At 39.2% G+C, this 26864-nt stretch overlaps 1 protein-coding gene across 2 annotated transcripts in view; it reads left to right on the top strand.

The window, feature by feature from the left end:
- The first annotated feature begins 20 nt into the window (after positions 1-20).
- si:dkey-247m21.3 (5-hydroxytryptamine receptor 4) overlaps positions 21-26864 on the top strand; it is a 52241-nt gene continuing 25397 nt past the window's right edge. For both annotated transcript variants that reach the window (XR_010094474.1, XM_063480817.1), the window contains exons 1-6: positions 21-127; positions 16282-16363; positions 18165-18341; positions 19059-19259; positions 20364-20517; positions 23113-23777. Coding sequence is in view for 1 of the 2 variants with exons in the window: in XM_063480817.1 (XP_063336887.1) it covers positions 16341-16363; positions 18165-18341; positions 19059-19259; positions 20364-20517; positions 23113-23777 (1220 nt within the window). In the remaining variant the exon portion in view is untranslated. The remainder of the gene's footprint in view (positions 128-16281; positions 16364-18164; positions 18342-19058; positions 19260-20363; positions 20518-23112; positions 23778-26864) is intronic.

Consider the following 26864-nt stretch of genomic DNA (forward strand, 5'->3'; position numbering starts at 1 on the left):
CGTATCAGACTCGCCGGGCTCGCGGCAGCTTTCACACTTCTGTCATGTCAGTAGGAATATAAGGGGAATACACGCGCAGAGGGGGAATATTTGACTGTGCGCAAGGGAGGCGTGGAGCCCGACACAGGTAAGAGCCTCACATGAACATTTTTTAAAAGTTTGGCAAAGAGAAAGAGGGATACCGTGTGCTCACTGCAACTTCACACACACCTACTGTCGAGAGCAAGCAAACATTAATAAATCAATAATAATAACAAAGAGAACAACGCAAATTTAAACTTTTTTTCTTATTTTGATGTTCTTGTTTTGGAGTTTCTTATCACCGTTATCACACTGACTGACATCTTGCAGGATTGCTTGACCAGCCAAGTAGCCTAATACTGTCTCCAGCCTTAAAATTGATTTTAATTTGAATCTAAGCCTCTCTATAAGTACTTGACTCTTGTGTGAATACCACTGCTTATCATCAATTATAATTTTCCCACACATTTGTTAGCCAAAAAGAATGAACAACTTGTGCCTCCACAGCTGTTTTTTTTTTTTTTTTTTTACATGTATTCATCATCCCTATACCTTCAGCTGCTTTTTTTCTCGTATTTTCCCACTCATACACCCAAAGGAGAGACTTACCTCATCAACTTGTATTTTCTTATCCGTACTGTCAAGCTGAGTGATTGGCACATTGTGGGAATAGACTATGTGAGTGACAAAGTAACCAATCCTGTCTCCATCATGAAAGAAGATGCATTTATGATTTCAGTAGCCTGTCTGGCACTCCTTGATTCATGCCTGATCACCATGCAGTGTCATGAATTATAATTTTTTTGCAGCTTATCACCTGCTTGTGAGCAAAAAAAAGATTAGGCCACAGCTATTTTTTCCCATCTTGATTCTTTACCCATGCACATGCCCTAAGAATCTATTTGTTTTCTCAACTTGCTGTGTACTATTTTCTTGTGAATTAGCTTCTAACATTTAGTATGCCACCCTTCTTCTTCTTCTTCTTCTTCATTTTGCTGTAAGTTCATGCAGGGGAACTTCTTCTTCTTGGTCACCGCTGATCGCATGTTTTATGACCTAACATCTATTATTTGACTTAGAGGTGCGTCAGCTTTAGTGTATGGATGAGTAAACATGCACTCGATGTGCTTAATGAGGGGACATTGAAGCTTCAGTGCCTGTGTCGGGACACATGAAAAGGTCAAATGTTGTTCAGTTACTAAGAAACAGGGAGCTAATGAGTGACATTTCATCACAGAGGTGATGCACTAATTTCTCCTTTGCTGCTATATAACAACATGAGCCATGCACACATATAGATCTACTTGAGGCTGGAGTCAAATACACACACCATCTACTGAATGCACTTCAGCATGCCAAGCAGCTGCTGGAGGCTGCTCTTCACTTGATTAAGCTTTTAATTGACTGTAAACAATGTAATAGCGCTCTACAGTAAAATGAGTGTTCTGATACACTGCGCTGGTTACACAAAGTGTGCGTCTGTGTGCCTTTGTTAACGAGAGAATTAAGGACAGGAATTTTTTTTAAAGACATGAAAAGCTGACTTTCTAAAAGCCTCCCAGGCAGTAATTTAAAACAAAAGCAGATTATGTGCTTATGTAAATTACGGACATTCAGCCCAGTATCTACAGAAAGTAGATCTGATGTGTAAAAATGTTGAAAGGAAGAGTTTTAAAAATGCTGACACTGAGTGTAATCAAATTTCTTGCTTGGTGACAGGGTTGGAGAAGCTTTCTGCACAAAATTCTTTTGATTAACTATGTAAAACCTAACCAACAGCTACTGCTACTATAAAAGTTTTGTGAGGGTGTTTAATCATGTTTATGTGCCTTTTATTGTGGGAAAGTCTTTGTCAGCGGAGTATGTTGAATGCAGTTTAGTAAATCACTTTGTGACTTTTTATGAGGGCAGCAGGTTGTTTTTAATGTTGCACTGGATTTGCCAAGCGGGGTTTTGTTTGATGAACTCACTTGAGGTATTTCCCGATTTGAGTGAGGGGATGTGTTTGATAATGTGGGTCAGTATAAAGAGTCATAATGCTCCACACTGCCTGAAAGTAGGGGTGTCAGATACATCTTCACTGAGTCCACACTGGGAACTGATATTCATATCAAGGTGGCAAACATTGACGTGGTTTATTGTCATGCCTTTATTTATTGTAAAATGCCAAGATCCAGTAGATTGTACTGTAGAACCACCCTGAGTATAGTTTCGTAATAGTTTTCTGTGTGACTTCAGTCTCTTACATTGTGGGGGCCATTGCAACACCATGATTCTCCCATTTTTCAGCCATTCTGCTATAGAGTTGCTGTTGTGCTTGGGATCATTGCCCCGTTGAATGACCTGGTTTCAGCCAACCTTTAGCTCTCGGAGAGATGGCCTTACATTTGACTCTAGAATGTCGACATGGTCGACTGCAGTGACTGCAAGATGCTCAGATCCCGTGGCTGCTAAACAAGCCCAAATCAAATGTCAATTGACTTTGTTTATTGTTGTGTGGGGTTGGAAAAAGAGCTTCCACTGACTGTACTTGAACTAGCATCTCAGTGAGTGCAAGTAGGGCTCTGAAGGTTGATCAAAGAACTTCTTTGAGAACTTTTCCAAACCCAAATAATGTTGACAGTTGGTATAAGGTATTTATGATAATGTAGTGTGCTTGTTTTTCATCAGATATGATGCGGTGACATCTACTGTGGCAAGACATCTACACTTTGGTCTTGCCTTATCCAATTTATGTGGAGGCTGGAGCTGCATTTAGTCCCAGCTGCGTTTAGTCTTTTTCTAATGTTACCGTTTACTGTTGTACTGCTGACATGCTAACCGATTGTAGATTTTGAGATGTAGCTCTTGAATTTATCTAATTTCTGTGAGCGTTGCACAGTGTGAACTTGGGGTGAATTTGCCGGACATCCACTTCTGGGAAGACTGCGCATTGTGTTAACACACACCTGAATGCTCCAGACTAGCAACCTCCCAAAGTTTTTGTTTTGGTAGAGGTGCTCACATTTGCCGATGATCAGTTAATCAAGTGGATTTGATGCTCAGTACCTTGCTGCTTTCCACCCTCTTAATTCTTATGGAAGCAGTTATTGTGTATGTACTTTCTCACAGGACTACATAAAGTCCTGTGAGGAACTTTCTTTTTCATCTGGGTGTACATTGTTTGCACACAGGATGCATCAGCCATTGTTTAATTCCACTCTCTTGTAATAAATCAACTTGACGTGGCTTCAAAAATAAGGACCACTAGAGCGTCATTGTCTGTTTTTAAGACTAAATACCCCCAATCCTGTATCCTTTGGTAGCATCTGGTATAGGAACATAAAGTAAATTTTAGAAATCAAAGCATTAATTTTAATTTACTATTATTAGATAACATATGGTACCAAAATTATAAATCAAGGTAAAAAAAAAAATTCTAATTTTTTTTTATATTAGAAGAAAACTCACACTCCTAAGGGAGGTGCAAATCCAGTGCTGGACAGCAGCCAGCAGACTAAAAGCCTTGACCAGATTACAGGTATGGGTGTCTTAAGGTGAATCGGGCAGATGAAACAGGATAATGTTTAGAGACAGTGAGTGAACTAGAGTGACCTTCCAGCAGTCAAACAAGATTTTAATATTTTAAGGTCCCAGAAATAGTTAGTTTCCTGGCTCTCCCATCACCTGCTCTACTGTCCTTATTAGCCACTCTCTACAGACATGTAGGAAAAAGCCACCGCCTTCAGGCTAAATTTAGGCCATCTGTACAAATGCCAACTCATTAGCCTGATTCCCAGCATGGACCAGGACTCATTCATTATCAGTGTTACCTCACCCATATCCGTCTTTTGCATCTCAGTTTATTGACAAAGATAGCTTATCGTAATATGTGCTATAGTAAACAGACTACTGTCAACACAGATATACTGTAAGTTCTTTGTTTTGGTGTACTGCTAATAAAAACTGGAAATGCTTTTACATTTTTACAGCCAGTAAACACAAGTCATTTGACTTTGCTTATTGTTGTCTGGGTTGAAAAACAGCTTCCACTGGCTACACTTGAACTAGCATCAGCATAGTAAGTAGCATAGTAATACTGGTCTCTCCGTATTACTTAACATGTTATATATGGTGATAAATCAATAAATAATGGTGACGTATTAGACATGCGTGTGAATGACACTGCTGACAGCTGATTAGTGTTCTGAAGATTGCCTGAAAGTACCCTGCACTAAGTAAACGACTGAGCTACATCCCTGGTCACTGATGTTCGCTTGTCACGCTCCAGTGACAACCGAACATGGTCATCATTTCCAAATTTGACTGTTATCAGATACTAATCTAGGTGAGGGAGCTTCTAAAGCAGATAATAATCTGCTGTGCAGAAGTGAAACCTGAGCGTGAGCCTCGTGTTTGGTACAACAAGAATTAAATGTCAGATTTGTGATTAAAATGCCCAGTAAAAGAATCCTGTGACTACAAAACAGGGTAGAGTTTCATTACTGGAAAAATGTATTCTTTTTATTTTAAGATAAGAGATAAGATAGACCTTTATTAGTCCCACCCGTGCTAAATTTTTTGGTCACGGCACAAAGTTAAGAACAGTGAAAATTAAGAAAAAAAGAAAAAACAATAGAATAGAATAAGATAAGATAAGATAAGATAGAATAACATACTATACAAAATAGAATAAAATATTATATACAATAGATACAAATAGAATAAAATACTTTGTTATATTGGGAAAATTGCACTTGGTACTATTGCACATCAGGGAGACAGGGTAAAAGTTATCATTGTGTATTGGATGTGTGTGTGTTTCCAAGAAAAATTGAATGAGACTTTTTATTCTGTACAGAGATGCAAAGTTACTCGGAAACAGCTTGTCACATGCTTCTATTCTTGGTGATGTATACAGTTGATGGTATCGGTTTTTCAGTTAAATATTATCGCAGTAAAATTTCGTGAAAGAAGAACTTCAAATGGACCATCAGATAGGAGTCCAGCTTCAATAAATGGACCTTTGTTAAAAAGAAGGCCATGCAAAGCAAAGTGAAACATTAAACATGCTTGAATTAATGTCATTCAGCATGACTTTTAAATAGTTGTTTCCTTTATCACTTCTAATTTTAATTTGGTCTAATTTTTTGATAAGAAGATGATTTTCTTGGTATTGTTATTCCTTTTATTGCATAATAGTTTCCTTGAGTGTCTTGTAAGTGTGAAGTCGACACTAGCGCTCTGAGAAAAACTAACTAAATCCACGGGGAGGCCCAAAGTAGGTGATGGCACTTGGTTGATGTTTGATTTCCACTGCCTGCCTGCCATTCCCACACAGCCTCTGTGCATGCATGCTTATATGCTGCACATTGTACTGTATTATTTACTCATTGTCCATTCTTCCCCTTTTCATTTCTGAGCTTGCATGCTGATTGTGACGAGCACGCTCGATTACTCGCTCACAACCCATTACCCACATAGTTTTATCCACAATACACACTCCATGTGCTTAGACTTGCAGCTTGTTCCAGTCATGCATGTAGCACACTAGTGTGTGATTTAGGGGATCGCTGTGAGGACAGGGTTTGAATATTAGAATATTACTACAATATCAGAATCGCATATAGATGTTAATTTGAGTGTTGTAATTGTGCTCCACAGATGATCAAAGAGTTTTTATTCTTTATAGTATACCTCTGAAATCAAAGAGAGGAACTATGTGCTCTCAAGTGAATGTAAATCAATTGAGAACTGAAAGTTGACTGAGAGCTTAGTTTTTGTGAAACATGTAATTATAGTTATCAGTGGAGTTCATCTGTTTTCAGCTGTAGTTGATATTCTAACAATTTAGCGATCCTCTTATTTTTGGCTGCTAAGTGCGATGTTAAATTTAAAAAAAGCAAAAAGCGAATTGTTTGTAGATGTCAGCTGGTTATAAAAATACCAGACCAACTGTCCTGTTCTGACATCAGTGCTACATCTTTAGAGCTTTTGTTAACAGAGAAAGAAGCTTGTGAGTGGAGTATGCGTTGGATTTGATTTACTGCAGTCGTCTCTAAATTGCTACCTAATACTGGAGCCTTGTTTGAGATGTTGATTCTGACTAGACTAGATCCAACCAGTCTGGAATGTGTCCGTCTTTTTCCTGTTTGACTGGTGTCAGTTGCTTTAGGTGACTAATACATCAAAAGTAATTAATCTGTTTGTGTAAAAGTGAAATATTATACAGATTTTTGTTTCTTTCTGAATTTCTGAAGAACTGGGTACTGTATACTAGTGCTGTATAGCATAGTAAGTTATACTTTAAAAATCAGGTGGTCCATTTAGTTTATAGCTCTCTAACAAAAGGAAAATTGTGACTCTTGATAGTTCCAAAGATGCCAGTGTTGTGACTGGTCACTGAAAATCTGACAATTCAACAGTCTATTAAGAGCCAGTAGTTCTGGAGTTCTAGAGAAAAAATTGTCTTGGATTTCTTTGCTGTTGTAGACTGATTGCAAGTAAGTAGGGTGACCAGCTTTTGATTGCAAGGTACTTGCACACCAATCAGGGTCAAACAGCTTTTTGAAGTTTTGCAAACAATTGCTGTCTGACTCATAAAGGTTGCTTCAGTCTGGGTGAGTTTACTAGAGTGAGCGTAACTTGTCAGCAATCTTTCTTTTCATAATGCAAGAATTGGTTCAATGGGTTACCAATTTTTTGTACATTGATTACATCCTATATAGAAGCAAATGTGTTTATGCCATTTTTAAACCACCAACTATGTCACTATTTTGAAGGAATTGCTGTGCCATATCTGTGAGGTTCTGGCTGGACTCTGAATGGACGTCGAGTACTGGAGTGGCTGTATGTAGCTCAGGAGGTAGAGCACGTTGGTGGTTTGATACCTTTGATCTTGGGGACGATACTGAACTCAGAGATGCTGTTGTTAGATAGAAAGCACAGGTAGAAAAAAGTGCTTGTGTGAATGAGGCATGTTGTATAAATCGCTTTCAGTGCTCACTTAGTTACAATAGTAAAGCGCAATATAAGAACCAGTTCATTCTGAGTAGTTAATGTGAATTTCTGTGTATGTAAATGGCAATAGATTTGCGATTTTCATCTGTTTATCACAGTTAATCATTCTGTGGTCACAAACAGATTGCGTGTGATTGCCACCTTGAGCACATTCAATCACAAACTGATTTCAGATTGGTTCCATTTCGTTGCCATTTCACCATCTGACTGTGACAGGTCACAGACCTGATTCCTGTCTCTAAAACAACCGTTTCAACGGAAACCGGACTGCAAACTCATTGCACATCGATGCAATAATTTCGTTCTGCTGCGGTCTCCATTCACTGGTTTGCATAGCGTGACTATAGCGTTAGATGACAGGATTTATGAAGATCCGCATGTAGTCACTAAAGCTGCCACAAGCTTTTCGCAATGATTGTGTGTAAAGTGTGTGTATTAGTCATAATTTAGCTGAAAATTGTCCAGTAAACCACAGACTATGCCTCCTGCCTGCTTGCATGATGATACCACTGCAGAAGTAGTTTTGTTTTGAAACAGTTTATAGCCTGTAAAAGCTAATGTCCTCAAAGCAAATGGCACAGTGACTCATAACATAAGAAGTGCAACGAAACAGGGAAACAAAAGCAAGTTGGTACACTGGAATTTCTTTATTGTCATCAGTTAGCCCTAAACCACAGAATCAGAATCAGAATCAGAATGTAGAATCAGTATATAGATCTCTCAGTGTCTTATTTCCTCCCATCAGCCCAAAGTTAATTAGTTTCCTAAAACTTGCCATTATTTTATGCTTTTATTTTGAAAAAAAAAAAAACTAGGGTAAATCTGAGGAACTCATTTATATGGTAGTGCTAAATTAGGTCACCAGAATCAGAGTTACCAGCTCCCAAAGCCACTCAATACCCAGAGTAACTGCTAATAAAACACCAAAGTACTAATTAACTAGCACAAATGGATCCACTGTGGATTTGCACCATTCATCCAAAAATATATTCACTTTTCATCTGTCATTTTTTGTGTAAAATGCCTGTTTTCCTGACTGGGTGTGAATTTATCCAGTTTACATTTCATTTCCAATTATTATGACACACACAAGTAGTATTGAGAGGGGGGAGCTGGGTGGCACGGAGGATTACAGCACAGTGTGTGAGTGTGTGTGTAGGTGGCTGGCATGTTGGCGTTTATACTGTAAGCGCTGTTCTAGAATCACTTTGGTTGGATTTGGATACAGGCAAATGACTTAATTGGAAAACCAGATGAAACAAAATGATCTTTTTATAGATTTATGGATGTGTAATATGGGACTGAATTAATATAATGAATGCCAGATCTGATCTTTTCTTGCTATTGTTAGTATTTCCACAACTTGCACTCCACAGCTTCAGGTGGTGAGAAAAGCCTCTCCAGCAGCAGTTTGCTTACTCAGACCTTACTCTCAAACAATTAAAACTGCAGGATGAAGGACTGAAGATCATGATACGTGTCCTCGGCAATGGAGCGAGAGGCTGCTCCTCCACATGCAAGCAAGCAAACAAATGTGCATATGGGCACACACAAACGATTCAACAAGCTCACAATCAGAGGTGTGAGAATATGTGAGAAGTATTTACGTCCCACCTGACAAGAGACAAGTGAGAATTAAGGAGGAATTCATTAGTTGCCTTTACTGCCTTATAAGCAGTACAATGGTCTCCACACACTGCTGTTGCTGTTTAGCAGAAAAAGAACATTTGCATCTTTCATATGTTTGACAAATAATAGCATTAGCTCACATGTGTCAGAACAAATTATTTGAATTTTATTACACATGCTGGGAAACCTTCACTTTTACAGAGTTTGTAAGTGTAGCATGAAGTAAATCACAAAAGTGATTGCTTGATAAAGAAGACTACAGTTAGTCACATTGATTGTTCTAGATTGTCTTTATCTTACTGTCTTCCCATTGAATATAGAGTTAGAGTTAGTTAACAAGCACATTTCCAAAAGTCTAATGAACTGCTAATTGTTTGTTGCATTTCTTATCTGTGCAGTCCCGTATTCTGGCATTTGAAGAGGTGTTTTAGTATTTACACACATTTAATAGTGACTGTCAGCGTAAATCAAGAATCACAGAAGTGATTCTGTGTCTTTTAAGGGATATCTTTGACTGGAGCACAAACCTGGTGGACTTCGATATCCACATATTCATTTTTTTTTCACTTTGTGCAGCCAGCAGATCAGGAAGATGCCCAGATGGCGAGTGAGCATCTTCTAATTGCAGCTCAGTTCAGATGAGTCAGTCAGTTCTCCTACATCATGTGACTGCCTGTTTGTTTTTGTTTGTCACTCAGCCTCTGTCTGCATCTATACAGTCTACATCTATTAAGACATAAAGAGGTGTTTGTATCGAGATACGTGGATCTGTTTGAAGTTGTGCGTGTATATGATGTCATATTTATTTATCTTCATTTTGTACTGTGTAGCCGTGCTATGATGTTGTAGGCCACACAGTGCTTGCATCTCAAAACCACCTGTGGGTACTGAGTTGATTTTTGAGTTAATTTTCCTTTTCTCACACATTATTATTTTTTTTTTTGATTATTTCTTCTTCTATTTCAGCACAAATCTGTCTGTCTCAATCCTTCACTTTGAACTAACCAACAGAGTTTTGTCTGTTGATACCTACCTATATATTATCTAGTACACTACGGCACATAGTAGGCCTATTTCCACAGAACAGTTTGGTACTGTTACTACAACAAGTCTTGTCTACCGGTCCCTGGCTCGTCTAATGCACATGTTTAAGATAGGCTCTGAATTGTGCATCCATTACTGTCAGAGTGTAGACAGATAAAGCAATTAAAGTTCATGGAACAAAGTGTGAGTGTCAGAATAGTTGAACGTGGGTTGTAATATAAAAGTGCTTTGAGTGCTCTCATAAACAGCCCACTTCACTTCGAGTCCGAGTGACGCAAATTTTGTCTGCGCAGACATCTGTGGACCCTCCAACTTTTTTGTTTCTGTGTGGACTTTTCAGCTTGAGCACTACACTACAATATACCAACTCATCGTACGCTCTCAACATGATGCTTGGAGTTCCGACACATGTAGCACTGTGCATTTCAGAAGTGGCTTTTCTCCCTGAAAAATAAAAAAAGTGTTTTGTTTTGGGGGTTTTTAAACTACATCGAGCTTCACAAAGCAATTGGGGGTGCCAGGAAGTTAAACGCAGGAACAGCATACAGACAGTATAAAAGATGAGTGCCAGTCATTGGTTTTAAACTCTTGATTTTGGCTTAATTAACTTGTTTGGATGAAACGGTGGAGTGCTAATTTGTCAGCTAATGCTAGCTGGTTTGGTTAGCAAGCTGCACTCATAAATTGCCTAGGAGAACACACAAACACTCATACTGGCTAATTAGTGCTACTAAATGGACTAATAAAATGATAGAATTTTATATAGATAATCCATTAAAAATGCTGATGAAAACTCCAATCAGAGTTTTTATCAGGGGTAAATTACCCATAAAGGTCAAAACTATATATTTCTTACTGCGCTGTAAATATGCTTTTTAATGCTGCAAATTTAGACATTTTAACATGAGTCAGCTGACTGCCTTTTGGAGCCGGCTTCAAGCCGCACCCCAAGGAACAGTAGCTTTTTGTTTCTGCTTCCACCTTTTTCAGCTCTGGAGTTTTTTCTGTGGAACTGCATAAAGAAGCTTTCTTTATTCTTTAAAAAAAAAGATCACATGTAGATCTAAACACTCTGCAGCTAAAACGCTCCTGGTGTATTTTGAAGCCATGTGCAGGATAAAAAAAATTGTATTGACATTCAAAGACATCCATTTATTCTACTCTTAGCGTTACTTGTCTACCTATTTAGGAGGATGTCCAGCAGATCCACATAAAATTGCTCTTGTAAATCACAAACAGCTGCACTAAGTCAAGTCAGTTGCCCAGTTACTCCAGAACAAATGGAAAAATGAGGAATGAGAAATGCTCTTTCTTTTGTGCACCATCTAGCCATCCATCTTCTACTACTTATCTAAGTCTGGGGCACAATTTAAGGTGTTCCCAAGTCAGCCGAGAGGTGTAATCCCTCCAGTGTGTCCTCGGTTTGCCTCAGGAAGTCCTCCTGGTTTGACATGCCTGGAACACCTGATCTAGAAGGTGCCCAGTAGGCATCCTGGTCAGATGCCCGAACCAGAGTAAACCAACGGGTCTACTCTGCATGGCCGAACTCTTCACCCTCATGTCTAAAGCTGAGACAAGGATGAGTGAGGAGTCCAGCCACCGTTCAGAGTAAACTCTGCCACTTATATCCCCAGTCTCATTCTTTTTCAACACCTTCGCTTTTACGCTGAGCTCTCACTTCATCACAACAGGCTGGTACAGAGTCCACATCACTGCTGACACCGCACCGCACCATCAGCAGTTACTGATTCAAAAATTGAACCACAATGATTTCTGAGATCTTTTTTTCATCTAATTTTAACACAGTATAGTAAACAACAACAACAACAACACTGTTACAGTCACAGATTTTTAAAAAAGCTAAAAATTTACACAGTACTGCACAATGCTCTCCCTTGCACTGTTTGCTGCATCCGTCCTCTGCACTCTTCCTCATCTTTCTATATTTCTATATTCTGTCTTTCTCTAACACATGCTTACTCTTCTTCCTTTTCCACTGATAAGTTTTGACCCTTGCAGCTTCTTCGTGCCCATGAATTGAATATGTTTTAAAATGCTCAGTCTCCTGGCTTCACCTGTGTTGACCACAAAGAATCACGTGCATTACATTTCCTCAAATGTAGGAATGACACATTTTTTGTTATTGAGCCAAAGCAACTGAGATAAATAGACATGGCGCGGTGTTTACCTGCCTTATTCCTTTTATTTAGGCTCAGAGCCTATGATGGCAGTGACGGTGATATTAACATTAAATAAATGTTAACATTGTCAACTGTTGAGTATGCAGCAGATAAAAAGGAGACATAAAAGCAATCTAGTGCTTTCGTGCTCTCTGCTTTCCAGAGTTCATCCTGTTCTGTTTGGCTGTCAGTCAGATGTGAAATGGACACGGTGAGCTGTGAAAACACACCCCCCTGGACTCACATCATACAAGAAAATTGGAGTCAGAAATATGGCTCATCTCTCCTCTCCCTTTCCTCCCTTTGTAGGAAATTCCAGATTAAGCAACTATTTTTCTCATTTCCGACATGTGAGTAACTGAGTGAGCAACGACTAGCAGGGTGGGTTGTGTTTGTTTTGTTGTTGTTGTGGCGTTGATAGCATATGAGTGTGTTTGTGGCTGAAAGAGGAAAAAATGCTGATTAGTTTGCTGTGAACACCATTTAAGATGCAAACAATAATCAGTAAGTTTCAGCTGACTATTGAACACGGGCTGAATGTAAAGCTGAACACCATCCAATCTGTGCACCATTGTTTAGCTGAATTATTCCTTCAGGAACGTGACATTCACCTATATTTACTGTGTTTGTAATCAGTGGTTTTGTGTTGTAATTGCTACAGATTATGGAAAATCGGCTTAGCTAGTACGTGCTCAGATGTCTAATGAGCCGGGGGCCAGCTAAAGGTTTTAGTATACTTGTTTGAGCCTGTTGAATTGGCCAGGTGTATGATTGTGAGATAAGAAGCAGGGTTATAGGTATTTTCTCTTGAAAAGCTACACTTTACAGGGCCTCTAAAGTTGACGTTTATTTCATTATTTATGCTTTACGGCCTGAAATGCCCCAGTTTTGATTTACACCGGCCATTTTGTTAGGTACAGCTGTTCAACTGCTCATATCTAACCAGCCAATCACATTGTAGCAAAATGACCCAAACTCAAAAATATCATTTGTTGCAATCAAGGTATGCAGAAAACCATCTCTGAACCCACAACACATCAGTTGTGAAGCAGATTGCCCAAAGCAGCAGAAGAGCACACTGGGTGCCGCTCTTGTAAGCTAAGAACGGGAAACTGAGGCTAAAATTAACGCAGGCGTGCCAAAATGGAAAAACAGAAGATTGAAAAAAAAGAAAGGCTTCCTGTTTTGACAAGTCTCAATTTCTGCTGCGACCGTCAGATGGTGGCGTCAAGCACCATGAAAGCATGAATCCATCCTGCCTTGTATCAATGGTTCAGGCTGCCGGTGAAGTTATGATGTGGGGGATATTTAGTGGTTGTTGACCATGTCTATCTCTTTATGAGCCCCCAGAAGATTTACCTATCTTCTGATGTCAGAAATCTCAACTAATCTCAAACTGGTTTATTGAACATATCCAGATGGGCTTTACAGTTACAAGATCTCACTGCAATAGAGCACCTTTGGGATGTGATGGAGGGGAGGTGCATTCTATGCATGATAGAGACATCTGCAGCAACTGTGTGATGCTGTCATGTTAATATGGACCAAAAGATCTGAGGAATGTTTCCAGCGCCTGTGTCATGAAGAATTAAGGCACTGTTGAAGGCAGCAGGGGGTCCAACCCCATACTAGTAAGGTACTTCAAATCAATGCCTGTATTTTTTTTTTTAAATAAAGACACAGTGATCGTGGAATCATGGATTTAAAAAAATGCCTGTGAATACTGCCCAATATGGTGAACAACCCATTCAGGAACATTATTTTTTAAATAATCTATCCTCACGAGTCCCTTATGTGTTTGAAAAAAAACCCAAAAACTTCTCGGCTCTTGTAAGTACAAATGGTATGCACTGTATGCTCTTAAGCAGGATGTAATCTACCTGAGTCATGTTATCTCTCTGATCGCTTTAAGGAAGTGGAGCATTTGATAAAAGACACATTGAACTTTTCTTGTCGCTTCTGTTTTGTTTCAGCCCACTTGTTCAGCGCCACTATATTTTTCATGTCTAGTAAATGTTATGTACAAGTTCAAAACATACGTAAGTCTGGACAGGTTAGAGCTAGAAAAGCATTACTTACTTTTTAAGCCAGGATTAAGACACATTATGAATCAGATGAAATAAATTAATATTAATTTAAAAATTTACATGATGTGTCTTATTAAAGTCAACACAGGAACAGACACAAGTTCAAATTAGACTTAAAGCTGGATAATACACAGATATCGCATGCAGTAAACTGTAATCTGTCCACAGGAAGTAAGTACTGTTGACAGGAGCGTTGGCTTTCACAGTCTGTCAGGTGATGATACTGACCCTCAAGTGCAATAAGCTTGGACGGGGATCATAAAACGGCAGAAAAGCACATGTTGAAATAGGTGCTTAAAGCTGATAAGGCATCGGCAACTGTGCCAATGAAAGGTTGTTCCTCATGAACAGATGCTTAATGTCACATGTGAGAGCATATTCTCCAAGTATTTTTAGATTTTTATTTTTTTTTTTTTTCATTTCCAGTCAAATAGTATGCAAAGACTATACAAACAAATAGTATGCACTTTTGTCCTGAGTTGGTGTAATATATTTATGAATCCTAACCTTAACATCAGCTGATAAGTCTGCCTCTTTGGTTTGACATGAAAAAGATTTCAATGGGAATCAAGTCACAAGAAAAAATGTCTAATGTATCACACTTAGCTGTAGCTATGCTCCACAGTGTATTAGTTTTAAAGTAACAGCTGTGAGACTCAGAGATTCCTCCTCTTTCTTTACTATATTTTTAGCCCAGGGCTTGTGACTCTGGTATCCTAGCCAAACGTAAAATGGAACTCTAACATGTGCTTCATGTTGCAGAAGCATCATTTCCTAAACTTAACCAAGCAGTTCTGGTTAGTAACACAAAACAGTGACTGAAAACAAAAAGAAATGGGACAGAGAAAGAAACTAAAATCTAAAATAATGATACAGCACTGGATACAGACCCCAGCCCCTGCAGAACTTGTTAGTTTTTTTTAAGGCAAATCACAATTTTCTTTGATGTAAAAGTGGTATATTTCTCACCAGCAGTCGGGAGTTGATACTGAGTTTTGTTGGGATTGCAGACACTGAGTCCAAAAATAAATTGGCCATCCCCAGAATTTTTCCATGGCCATAAAGTTGATATTTGTTGTCCAGAATGCATGTATCCATCCATCCTTCCATCCATCCATCCATCCATCCTCTTCACCTTATCTGGGGTTCAGGGTTGTGGTTGTGCGCAAGTCTATCCCATCCCGTATCTGTCATACACACTGGAGAGTTTGCCAATCTATCACAGATGCAGTAACTTGATAGATGTAACTATGACTACACTGATTTTTTTCTGAAATCATTCTCTCATTCAGTCCTTCTTACTTCTTCTTTAGAGAGTTCAGGGTGTAGATCTACACACTGAATTCACTTGTAAAACGAAATAACACTTAAAAGCACAATTCATTTAGCCTTTTATCAAAGTGTTTAAATGGAACAGACGGTTTTTTCCCAAAATGAATACTTTTATGGCTGTTTATGCACTCTTTTCTCTCATCCATCTGTTATTTCTCTTTCAGTGCCAAGCATGATCGTATACAGTGCTTGGGTAGGGATAGTGGGGCCCTCATGGTACACTGCAGATTTACTACTTATTTGCAATACTACTGCTACAGAACTTTGGGTTGCATTAAGTGCGCTATATAAGGAAAAGGAGTAAGAACCATATATATGCAAAACACGAGAAAATGGCAAACTCATTATCTAATAGCAAGTGAAGAGCAATTTCTGACTCAGATGTTCAAAAAACATCCAAGGTTCATTCTCGATAACTCTAAACCTTGATAATTCTTTGACTTTTAAAGTGGTCTCACTAGGATTGCTTTATTCATTGGCATAATTAAGAGCAGCAAACGTAAACAGCGTTTCTTTCAACGGGAGGAACAAAGGTCTTGATCTTTACCAGTCCCGGCAGTCCATCAGTAGCTGGAATCCGACTTTTGACCTTCATGAAAAGGAAGTAAGAAAGGAGAATTTCCCCTTGTGGTACTCACTCATGTATGATATTATTATTTCATTACCAAGATAAACTAACATGCTGATTTAATCTGGCAGTAACAGCTGCTGCCTGCCCGCTGCAGACTGTTTGCCCTATAAATATCGCACGTTTTCAAGCTGTGATCTAATTACTTATTTGAGGTACAAGTACCACATTTTTGGCTCCTTAATGGGTGCCACAAGATGGACAAACAAGAATGTGAAATCCAGTCAGTTCAGATTCAAGAAGGTCAACTACTATTTTCAGAAAAATGCAGATTTACTTTAGGAGCCAGTAACATTACATCATGGTTGTGTGTGTGTGTGTGTGTGTGTGTGTGTGTGTGTGTGTTTGTGTGTTTCAACAGGGCTGTAGCATGGGGTGATGAGGACTCTCCTTTGCTAATCTCAATGCAGATGACTAGTGATGGCCACAGCATCACCTCAACAGTAAGTCATAACAATCATAAGCCAAGTATGTTAAGTCCCTGCTAATTTTAGCATGAATGTCACAGTTTGGGGCTTTTTGTGGTTTATTTCAATTGTTCTTTTTCCAGGATAGAATTACTGAATAGCATACGACTTTAACTACTTTAAAAAAAACAAGAATTGAATGCACAAGTTTGAATATGTTTTGGATTTTTCTCTAATCCGAAGAGGATCAAAAGTATACACAGAGGTTCAAATATATACATAGACCTCCACTAATATTTAGTTAAATGTTCCTTAGCAAGCTGCACCTCAGCTAGATGCTTCAGTATCCACTGGTCAGATGATTGAGCATTATTTCTGGCAGAATTAATAGAGTTAATTTAAATTGGTTTTCTGGCATGGACCTGAGTTTTTAGCATAGTCCACTAATTTTCAGTAGGGTTGAGGTTAGGGCTTTGGAAAAGCTGTTCCAGAGGCTTAATGTTAGCCTCCTTTATGCATTCCCAAGCCAGGTTTGTTGTGGTGAAGTCTAGAGTTTGAAGGTAGTCTTTCCTTTTCATTACTGCATCCACTTTGTGTACCAGTACAACTGGTAGTAAAACATCTCCAGGGCATGATGCTACCACCACCATGCTTGATAGTTGGTACAGTGTTTTTACCTTTACGCCTCCAAACCTGTGGCCAAAAAGCTCAATTGTTTTCTGGTCTGACCATAAAGCTTTTCCCAAGAATGCATTTCGAACTTGAAGGTGTTCATTTTGGAGCAGGGGCTTCTTTCTTGGTTGGCACTCTCTCAGTCCATTACGGTGTGAAACTCACTGTGGACACAGACTTGAGCCTTGGTAGTACCTGTGTTGATCCTGAACATCCTAACCAATTTCCTTTCATTTGAGGGGGACAGTTTGGGTCTTCTTCCAGACCCGTGTTTAAAGATGGCTCCAAGAGACCTTTCTAACTTGTGTAAACCTACAATTCTTCTTCTTAGATCTTCACTGACTTTCCCATTGTTTTGAATATTAGTCAATCCAGTGAGTTCTGTCAAACAAACACTTTTTCTGCTGCCAAAGAGAAACTACCAGTTGTTGCACTAATGAGAAGTATTTAATAGGCCTTGGCTTTGTGAAGTTAAAATACAATGTAGGAACTTCACTCATTACAACATCACTTATTAAAAGATTTAATTGCGAGTATGTATGTATAATTTTGACCCTGTGTGGATTCAAGAAAGTACTAAATAAATTCAAATTTGTTGAAGTCATTAAAGATGTATGCTGTACCATCTTTACACACTGGAAAAAAAACCAGTGTCTCTGTGATTAATCAAGTTTGATTCTGGTTCTGATTCTCTGAATTGTCATGACAATCACACCCATGAGTGATTATAACCTTCTGATCACATTTACAGGTGTCAGCCCAACTATAATTACACAGTGTGCTGAATGAAAGCACACCACAGCCATTTGATTGATTTTTTTAAAAATTTTCTGAGGGAACACGCACAAAAAGAAACATTTATCACATTTGGGGAAAAAATGTCTCGTCCCAGCTTAAGCTGCTAGCTGATTTTCATCTGCAATCTCTTGGTAGCTACATATAATATCAGTTGACCCATAAAATTCAGATACATGTCAGAGATACAAGATACAAGTAACATAATATAATATAATCAAATTTACATGCAAAGATAAACTAAGATAAATCTATCCATACCCACTGTAAAACTTATAATCATGCATATCCCATTCAATAACCAGACTATAGCATATGCAACTAATAACTGATTTATTGGTCGGCTACTTGTTTTATTTTTCTCTTGCAGTTTGTTGGATGATATAAAAAACTCTGAAGAACAACAGCCGGGCCAACAGGAGCAGCAGGAATTCTTGAGCTCCGTGGAGACCATCGCTCTCACCATCTTTCTCTCGCTCATCATTATCATGACAGTTTTTGGCAACCTGTTGGTCATGGTGGCGCTCTGCAAGGACCGACACTTGCGGTGAGCACTGTTGTCTTTCTCAGCAGCAGCTGTGGTTTTTGTGATTTCAGCAGAGAAGAAGGCAGAGGTTTAAATCTTCGGTCTCCTCCACTTGCAAATGCTCCCTAAAATCTTTTTTGAGAACGTCCAGAAAAGCCACAATAAAAATCGAATAATCCTAAAAATAAATACAATAAACCTGACATAATGTAGCTAAGTTTTTTTGAGTGAGATAATAACTTTCAGAATTTTGTTTTCCGTCTTTTAAAATTAAACCAGCATTTGAAGATCTGTTTTTTCTCAAACTACATGGTTCTCATTTTGGCAGTAATATTTAAACAAACCCATCAAATGTCAGAGCACTCAAATTTCATTCAGCCTGTCATGACAAACCCTGTCAGGTAGACAGAAAGATGGGCATTAATTTGTTTTGACATTTGGTAACTTCCCCAAAAATTAATTTTTTGGATCTGTGCCTCAAAAGTTTTGAGACCTTATTAAAGACCTTTATTTAAGATAGACTTTACTGCAGGTTTTCCTCAGTTCATACAAGCAAATGGAAGTTAATACTATTTATTTATAAAACTGTACTCAAAAACATGCCTGTCTTTCATATTTTTACAGAGTTGCGCCGACTAAGCCGCTCCCCTTTTTAAAGACAGAACATTTAGAGTAAATCAAACTTTTTCTGGATCTTTTTTTTTCTCCAACTTCTTTATGGTTGTCTTCTTCTCCCAGAAAGAAAAAGACAAACTACTTTATTGTCTCGCTGGCGTTTGCTGACTTGCTGGTTGCTCTGGTCGTGATGCCCTTTGCTGCCATCGAACTGACTACTGGCCAGTGGCGCTATGGAGAGATTTTCTGCCTGGTGCGAACATCTCTGGACGTCCTGTTGACCACAGCATCCATCCTGCACCTCTGCTGCATTGCACTGGATAGGTTTGTGTTTGTGTAAAAAAGGCATATATTGATGTGTTTCCCCACTGAAAACATTTTTTTAAAAATAGGGTTTGATTTAATGTTGAAGACAGTCAGTTACTTACGTTGGACACCTAACAAATGATCCGTCTGTATTTTTCTACCATTTATTTGGGTCGTAGGGGATGCCCTCTAAGCAGGTACCCCAGACTTTCCTCTCTTCATCCAGAGCCTCCCGCTCTTTGAGAAGAAAACAAAACATTATCAAACTGGCAGAGACCTAATCTTTCGTGTGTGTCCAGGAGCGGAGCAGGTCGGCCCTTGGTTAGTCCTCTTGGTAGGACATGCCCATGCAGTGCTGCTTGTAGATTTCAAACAGAGAATTATCATTTCTACTATTGTCACAATCCTCTTCAGCTTATGGTTATCCTCAGACCTGCTGTTTGCAAACCAAGAAGTGATCCAGTATGTAATAATGTTTTTGATGGCCCATCTGTATGAGACTGTCAGTGCTGAAGTGAGGAGGTCCGCTGTCTTCCTTCTGCAGAGGAGGCAGAGAAGCTGCTGTGGCTTCTTGATGACAGCTGTGGTGTTGTCGCTGGAGGTCAGCCCTCCAAAACTCAATGCCATTTACCCTCTTTACCGCAAATTCGCTGACTGTCGGTGGTGGGAGATAACTGAAGGTAGCCCTCCTAAAATCTATGAGATCTCAGCAAAGGCTTCTGATGTCTCTTAGAGAGTCACAAACAAAAATACGACTTTGACAGGCAAACCTAGCTGTTGCCTTATATTGCCTTTACTGGTGTAAGCAGATCCTGCTGCAAGCATTGGTCATGCCACCATGCTGAACCTAGTATTTCTGTCAGTAAAAGTGAACAGAATCAGCTATGAAGAGCAGCCAAACAGTTTAATATCACAAAAAGTCACTAAGGTTTCCTACAAAAGTAGGAAAAAGTCTGATTTATTTCACAGCAATGGCTGCACTACCGTCATACAGGGATCAAATTAGCCAGAATAGAGTATGTGCCCAATACCCCATACCTCTGAAGCACAACCCCCCATTCATTTTTAAATCTGTATGTTAGTGTAAAGTATGTGTGTGCTAGTGTCTGTGTCTTATTTCAGGTATTATGCCATCTGCTGCCAGCCATTGGTGTATAGACACAAGATGACCCCGATGAGAGTGGCAGTCATGCTCAGTGGCTGTTGGCTCATTCCCACATTTATCTCCTTTCTACCCATCATGCAAAGCTGGAACGCCATCGGGATCGAGGATATTGTAAGTCCTCATTAGCTCAGATCAGAAACCATCACTAATGAGATCAAAACAAGTGGCTACATAGTTCTAATGCTTACATTTTTTTTACTACAACCCCTGAATCAAACCAAACAGACAGTATGTTTAAACAAAGTATCACAAAGAAAAGTTCATACCGCTCTCAAATGCCTAAAGAGAGGTATGTTCTTTCTTTGAGGGCAAAAGCGGCATTAACCTCTCCAGTCTAATATTCTTTGTTTCTAATAACATTTTCAATCCCTGAAACAATGACACAGTAATAGAATGATCACAAAACAATTCCAGTCCCTGTGGAAGCTTTCTCGCTGCGAGCAAAGACAGCACTTCAACAAGCATTTTCTTCTGGTTTAGGTATGTTTTGGCATGAGCTTGTTTCAGAGCTGCCTTGAAATGAGCAGCAGGACTCCCAGAGGCAGGCAGGGACAGATGAATTTATTCATCCAGACTTAATGAAAAGCTCTATTCTCTTATCTTTCTGTCTGGCAGCGTACAAAGCCAGTGTTACTTTTTTAATGGCTGTCTCGATGGCTAGAAGTCATACATGGTATACAAAATTGCATAGGATTATTTTAAATGCTGTCTGTGTGTGTGTGTGTGTGTGTGTGTGTGTGTGTGTGTGTGTGTGTGTGTGTGTGTGTGTGTGTGTGTGTGCGCGCCTATGCGTTTTTCATTACGCTTCTGTTCTGTTTCAGAGGGATTGTTTGAAACTGAAATTTCTTCTCACTAAGCACAAGCTAAACCAAACAGTATTTGTCTGGTTGGTTTTAAAAGTGTCTGCTCAGGGATAGTGATCTGAAACTGATCTCTGTCTTGAAATGCTCAATTTGGGAGATACTGTCTGCAGCAAAGTTTTCTGTCTGTAGAATAAAATCAAATTAAATTGAGCTGGCCAAGTTGATTTCAGATAGAAATTTACCTTAGGGACTGGTTATCACCGTGGTCTATGCCATAAGCTACACAGAGCTTATACCTCAAGCACTTCTATGGAATAATAAACAACTCCCGAGATAGTCCACTCAAACAGCTACTAAAAAAATTACGATCAGGCAAAGGAAACACTTCCAAAATTTAGAATTAATTCCAGGATTCACATATCTCAGGTATGTGACCCTTTGCTCAAAGCTAAGAGGCAATGGATAGATGACCTCTCAGTGCGTATATCTCCCGATGGTCTGCATAGTATTGAGGCATTGTACAAAGAAATGTATAATAAATGTATACAGCTGAAAATAATACACAGTTGGCAACAGACAGCAAAACAATTACACAGATGAAAGTTACCTTTCGTGGACTTTTGCTGTAAGTGTGAGGCTCCTGTTCTGCATGTAGTTGGACTTGTTGCAATCACAAGACTGGAGGAATAATATCAAAAAGGCTATTTTTTAAAGTATTAAAATAAAGATTTCACATCTCCGCAAAGTCAAGATTCAACTTCAAGACTCTGACATCTCATCCTTTGAAAAATGCTAGATTATTCTGGCTCTTATCGCAACTAAGTGACACTGTAGGAGTAAGCACCCACATCCATATGGAGAATGGACAACAACAGCGGCACAGTTGGCTGTCTGTGAGACGGTTACTTACAGTTTATTCAGTAAGCTTTATGAATACATGTTTACCATGTGGCTGTTGTCAGCTTAAATAACTTTTTGGTTACCTAGTAAATGTAACACAAAGATGAACGTCACATTTAATAATTAGGGAGGAAATTGATGTGATGGACTTCTTTTCTTTACTTTCTTTTGATAATTGTGTAAGTGTTAAGCTTTGATTAAACCTAAATCTTTTTCCAATTAACACCTAGTTGCTCAAAAAGTATACAAACCTTATTGTGTGTAGTTTCATTTACAGGTAGAAATGATTATTTTTTCATTTTTCACCAAACTATCAAATCAGAAACGTGTGACAAGAGGCTCGTGCTTCTTCCATCATTACTGAAATCTTCCCCTCAGCTGAGTTTCTGCTAACTCTTGGATGTAGACAGTAGAAAGAATAATTATTCCTACATTAAGCAGCTCACAACTGCAATTGTAGCAAGGTTGTCTTTTTTGGATAGAGACATTGCTATTTAGCTTTTCAAATGCATTATTTTGGCACTTTAAATACTAAAAGTCCATTAAGAGTGCATTTTCAATTCAAGATGAGTCACACATTACTTTTTGTTCTGCTTTGATGATAGTTTGGTTTTATTCTAGTGTCCCAGGGTGCAGCATTACCTTACTGCACCCAAATGCTACATAGAGGGATGAGATAAAATTAATCTTTCAGCTTAAGGCAATTCTCCGCCTGCAGATTTTTAATTTACTTTGACCTACTCATGGTTTATATAGAGGACAAAGATATGGGCAACTGGCCAGACACAGGATATTCCAAAGTACTTTATTATTACAATATGTAGCATTTACCTCTTTCTTTAGCCCGCCTTAACTAAAAGGCAGGAAGCAGAGGGAAACAGCTGGCCTAAGTCTTTCCATAGTTCCAGTTTTTTTTTTATGTTTTTTGTTAAGTTAAACTAATCCCCTCCTGGGAGCCCCATATTTCACTTGTTTTTTCTTCCTGTGTCTTCTCTCTTTGCAGATTGAAGAGCGGCGAGCCTTGGCGGGAGGCTCGAACGACACAAGTTGTGTGTTTCTGGTTAACCGGCCGTACGCCCTGATCTGCTCTGCAGTGGCCTTCTACGTGCCGCTGGGCCTCATGGTCCTAGCCTACCAGCGTATCTATGTTACTGCCATGACCCACGTGCGGCAGATAGAGACACTTCAACGTGCCGGCTCTGCTCCGGTCACCGGCACAATTCCAGTCATCACCGTGAGGACATCCACTTCCTCAGATCCTTTGGAGCATTACCGCCTTAGGACACCAACAGGTTCCTCCTCCTCAGAGCAGGCTCCTGTAGGTCACAGCCGCATGCGCATTGAGACCAAGGCAGCAAAGACGCTGGCGGTTATAATGGGTTGTTTCTGCCTGTGCTGGGCTCCATTCTTTATCACCAACATAGTGGACCCTTTCATCCACTACTCGGTACCCTGGCAGCTGTGGACAGCCTGGTTGTGGCTTGGGTACATTAACTCAGGGCTAAACCCTTTCCTGTACGCCTTCCTAAACCGGGCTTTTCGGAGGGCGTTTCTGGTCATTCTCTGCTGCGGGGATGAGCGGTACGCACGGCAGGGGAGCTGCTCCTATGGACCAACCCACAGAGCATGCTCAGCTGCATCAGTCAATGGGACATCCATGGCACTGAGGTAATCGCACAGGCAAGGCACAAGTCACATTTGTACCAGTCTATCTATAACCAGTGGCCTAAGACATATTTGATCATGTAAGACTGATGGCAGACATCACAGTCCCTTAATGTTGATGTGAAGGGCAGTAATTTCAGTGTGTGAAGGGGTGTAAGTGCATCTGAGTGAGAGAGTGTATGTTTTTTTCGCTCAGTGATCAAGGCAAGGCTTTGATTGTCCACAATAAACAAGAATCACCTGTTTCAGGTTAACATTAAGGCCACATTTGTCATTTTTCAGGGCAATAACTTGTGGATTGTAATGAATACCTAAGCCGGATGCGCTACTACGTCACTGACGTTCTGTTTTTGTCCTCACTGATTCAAAAAGAAATGAAGGCCTTGGGCAAGAATGAACTTTAATTTGTCATTTCCCACGAAAAGACCTACACCTAAACCTTTCTGTGTCATCTGACTGAAAGATTGTTTGTTTTCCTTAGTCTTTGCCTGAGTTTAAAAAACTGAGAAGAGGATGATACACTGGACTTTTATTAGTTCATTACTCCATCTATTTGACACACCAAAAAGATTATTTTTAATGTTTTTAATTAACTAGCAGCTGTTAAGAAGAAGAAGAAGAAGACCAGCAGATTAAAGAGGTTCGTCATCTTGAAAAGTGGAAAACTGGAATTGTCCCTTTGTTGACCTCCTCGGAGTGATCACTTGCAATTAAGAAACACAGTTATGGTCCTACATGACACAGAAGAGACACTCACATCAGTCCCTGATGAATGTCAGGGACATTTTGAACATTTTGGACGATTTCCTCAGTGCCCTTCACAAGGGAAATTTATTGCCACTAAGTCTCATTTGGAGTGTTATATCCATGCACCTGGACGAAGATAATCCTGTGGCCTATTGTGAGCTGCCAAACTTTATTTTGTTGCATTATGTTGAGCCACATAACTCCTGCAGTTTTATGAAGGTAAAACAGGACTGCATCGCAAATCAGTAGAAGAGGGGGAACATAGTGAGTATAGTTTGACATTGCTTCATGGAGCTGTAGAGGGAGAGAGAGAGTGTCAGCCAAGGACTTTAATCTGAGCAGTAAGAAGAAAAGTGGAGAAATCGCACTAATTGTGATAGAAAAGTGTTGTAGCTGCAGACATGTAACTGTGGGGAAGATTTTCATGGCCCGAATATTGCTAGCTGGCAAGGTATTACTCACTGAGGGAAATGGACATTTCTATTGCTGTTTGAATCCAGTTTTATTCATCACACTGTTCGGATTCCTGCATCAGCTGACACAGAGATCATCCAAAGGACTGTGGCTGAATGAGCATGGACAAGAAATGGATCTTGGTCACCCTTTGCACCACATGCTGGACAAGCAGCTGAAGACTTTCTCTAACATCTGTTTCAGCTCTACCAACACAAGGATAAAACACAATTCCACATACCACAATTCATGTATCCATTGTGGATTTAAGCTGAGTAAATCACATTTACATTTTGATTTATTGAGTGTTTTTTTTGCACTGTGATATTTATTTAATCACAGTTCTTTTTCACATTTTGAGTACTGTAGCATTTCCCAACTTTGGGGATAAATAAGGTATTTCTTATTTGATCATATCTCATTTTATCACATACTGTGTACACCTAGTTGCTATCCTAGGCTCACATTTGTGATAAAATGAATTTAATAATCATCCCTTCTTTTAATCCCTTGTTTTCTGATCATGAGACATGTCAGATGCTTTTTATGGAACCGTTGGGAAATTTTGAAAGAGAACATTCAGACTTTGACCCACACTTGCACTTGTGCTGTGTTTTTCTGCAGAAACTTCTTTAACGTTTAATCATGCCGTTTAATACAGCACGTGCACAGTAGCAGCTGGGGAGAATGATGAGGAGATAAACTCGTATGCACAGCAATAACAGAATGTAGCAACAGCAATATGAAGATCAGCCATTGTGTTTTTTCTCTTGGTAGTCACTGAAATAGAATTTACCTTGGGCACTAAAAGTTATTTATTTGTAGTTTTTATTCATCATAAAGTGTAGTAAATAGAAAAAACTAGAGTCAAATCAATATTTACTGTGACTCACCTGCTGGTGTTAGTAAATTACAAGTTGTCCTTAATGTCTCCATCACAATAGGCTAAAAGTAGGATGACAACCACTCATTGATTTTTTTTTTCCTTTTAATGATCACAATTAGTTTCAGTGATCGGTTTTGAGCCCAAAGAAATTGCAGTCTGACTGCAGTCACTCTCAGACAGATTGACGAAGGCTTGCAAATAATTGGCTTCCAATTTATGCAAGGCCTTTTGTCAATCCTTTTGCTGTCCTGCAAAAGGACATCATTATTTTTGGAGGAATTTCTATTTCAAATCTATGATTTGACCTGGCTATACTCTGAATATATTCTGGCTATACTGTGAATATATTAGTTCATGTAAATTTCTATAGAAGGCCAAATATTGGCAGTCTTTGCAGGTTGAACTTAATTACCAACTTCAGCTAATTCAGTGGTAAAATGAGAGCAGATAGACTCCATTTCTGTCACTGTCTTGATGCGCTAAAGTTGCTTTGACTATAGCATTTTGCACTTGGACAGTTCTTAAGATACTTGGCAGGCAGGTTACTTCAATCATCTTGGAGAATTTCTCTCACTGTCTTCTTCATGTAATCTGAGACGGAGTCAGGCAATAGAGGCTCCCAGGGGACCAAACCATCTTCCTGTTGCTGGAGAATTTGTCTGGGTTTTTTTTAGGTAAACTAGCACCAATCTAACATGGTGAACTTTGTAAGTATTAAATTATAGAAAAGTGGAGCAAAAAGCACCCTTCAAAGAGCAGCTAAAATGCCCAAATCTGGCTAAATCTTGGTTCTTAGTGGTTAAATAGCACGGACAGTGGACAGTTTCATATTTGTCTTTTTTACAGATTGGATCTTCAATGTAATTACAATATATAATAACACTAAAAGTCCAGAAGGCTTTTCACACCAGGACATCTGTTGATGTTATGGTGCTGATTTAGTTGACGGCTGTGTTTGTGCTCTCAGCTCCTGCGAGCTGGGAGAAAGATGGAGGAGACCTGCT

This window comes from Pelmatolapia mariae, linkage group LG7 (genome assembly GCF_036321145.2).
Source record: "Pelmatolapia mariae isolate MD_Pm_ZW linkage group LG7, Pm_UMD_F_2, whole genome shotgun sequence".
NCBI classification, from domain to species: domain Eukaryota; kingdom Metazoa; phylum Chordata; class Actinopteri; order Cichliformes; family Cichlidae; genus Pelmatolapia; species Pelmatolapia mariae.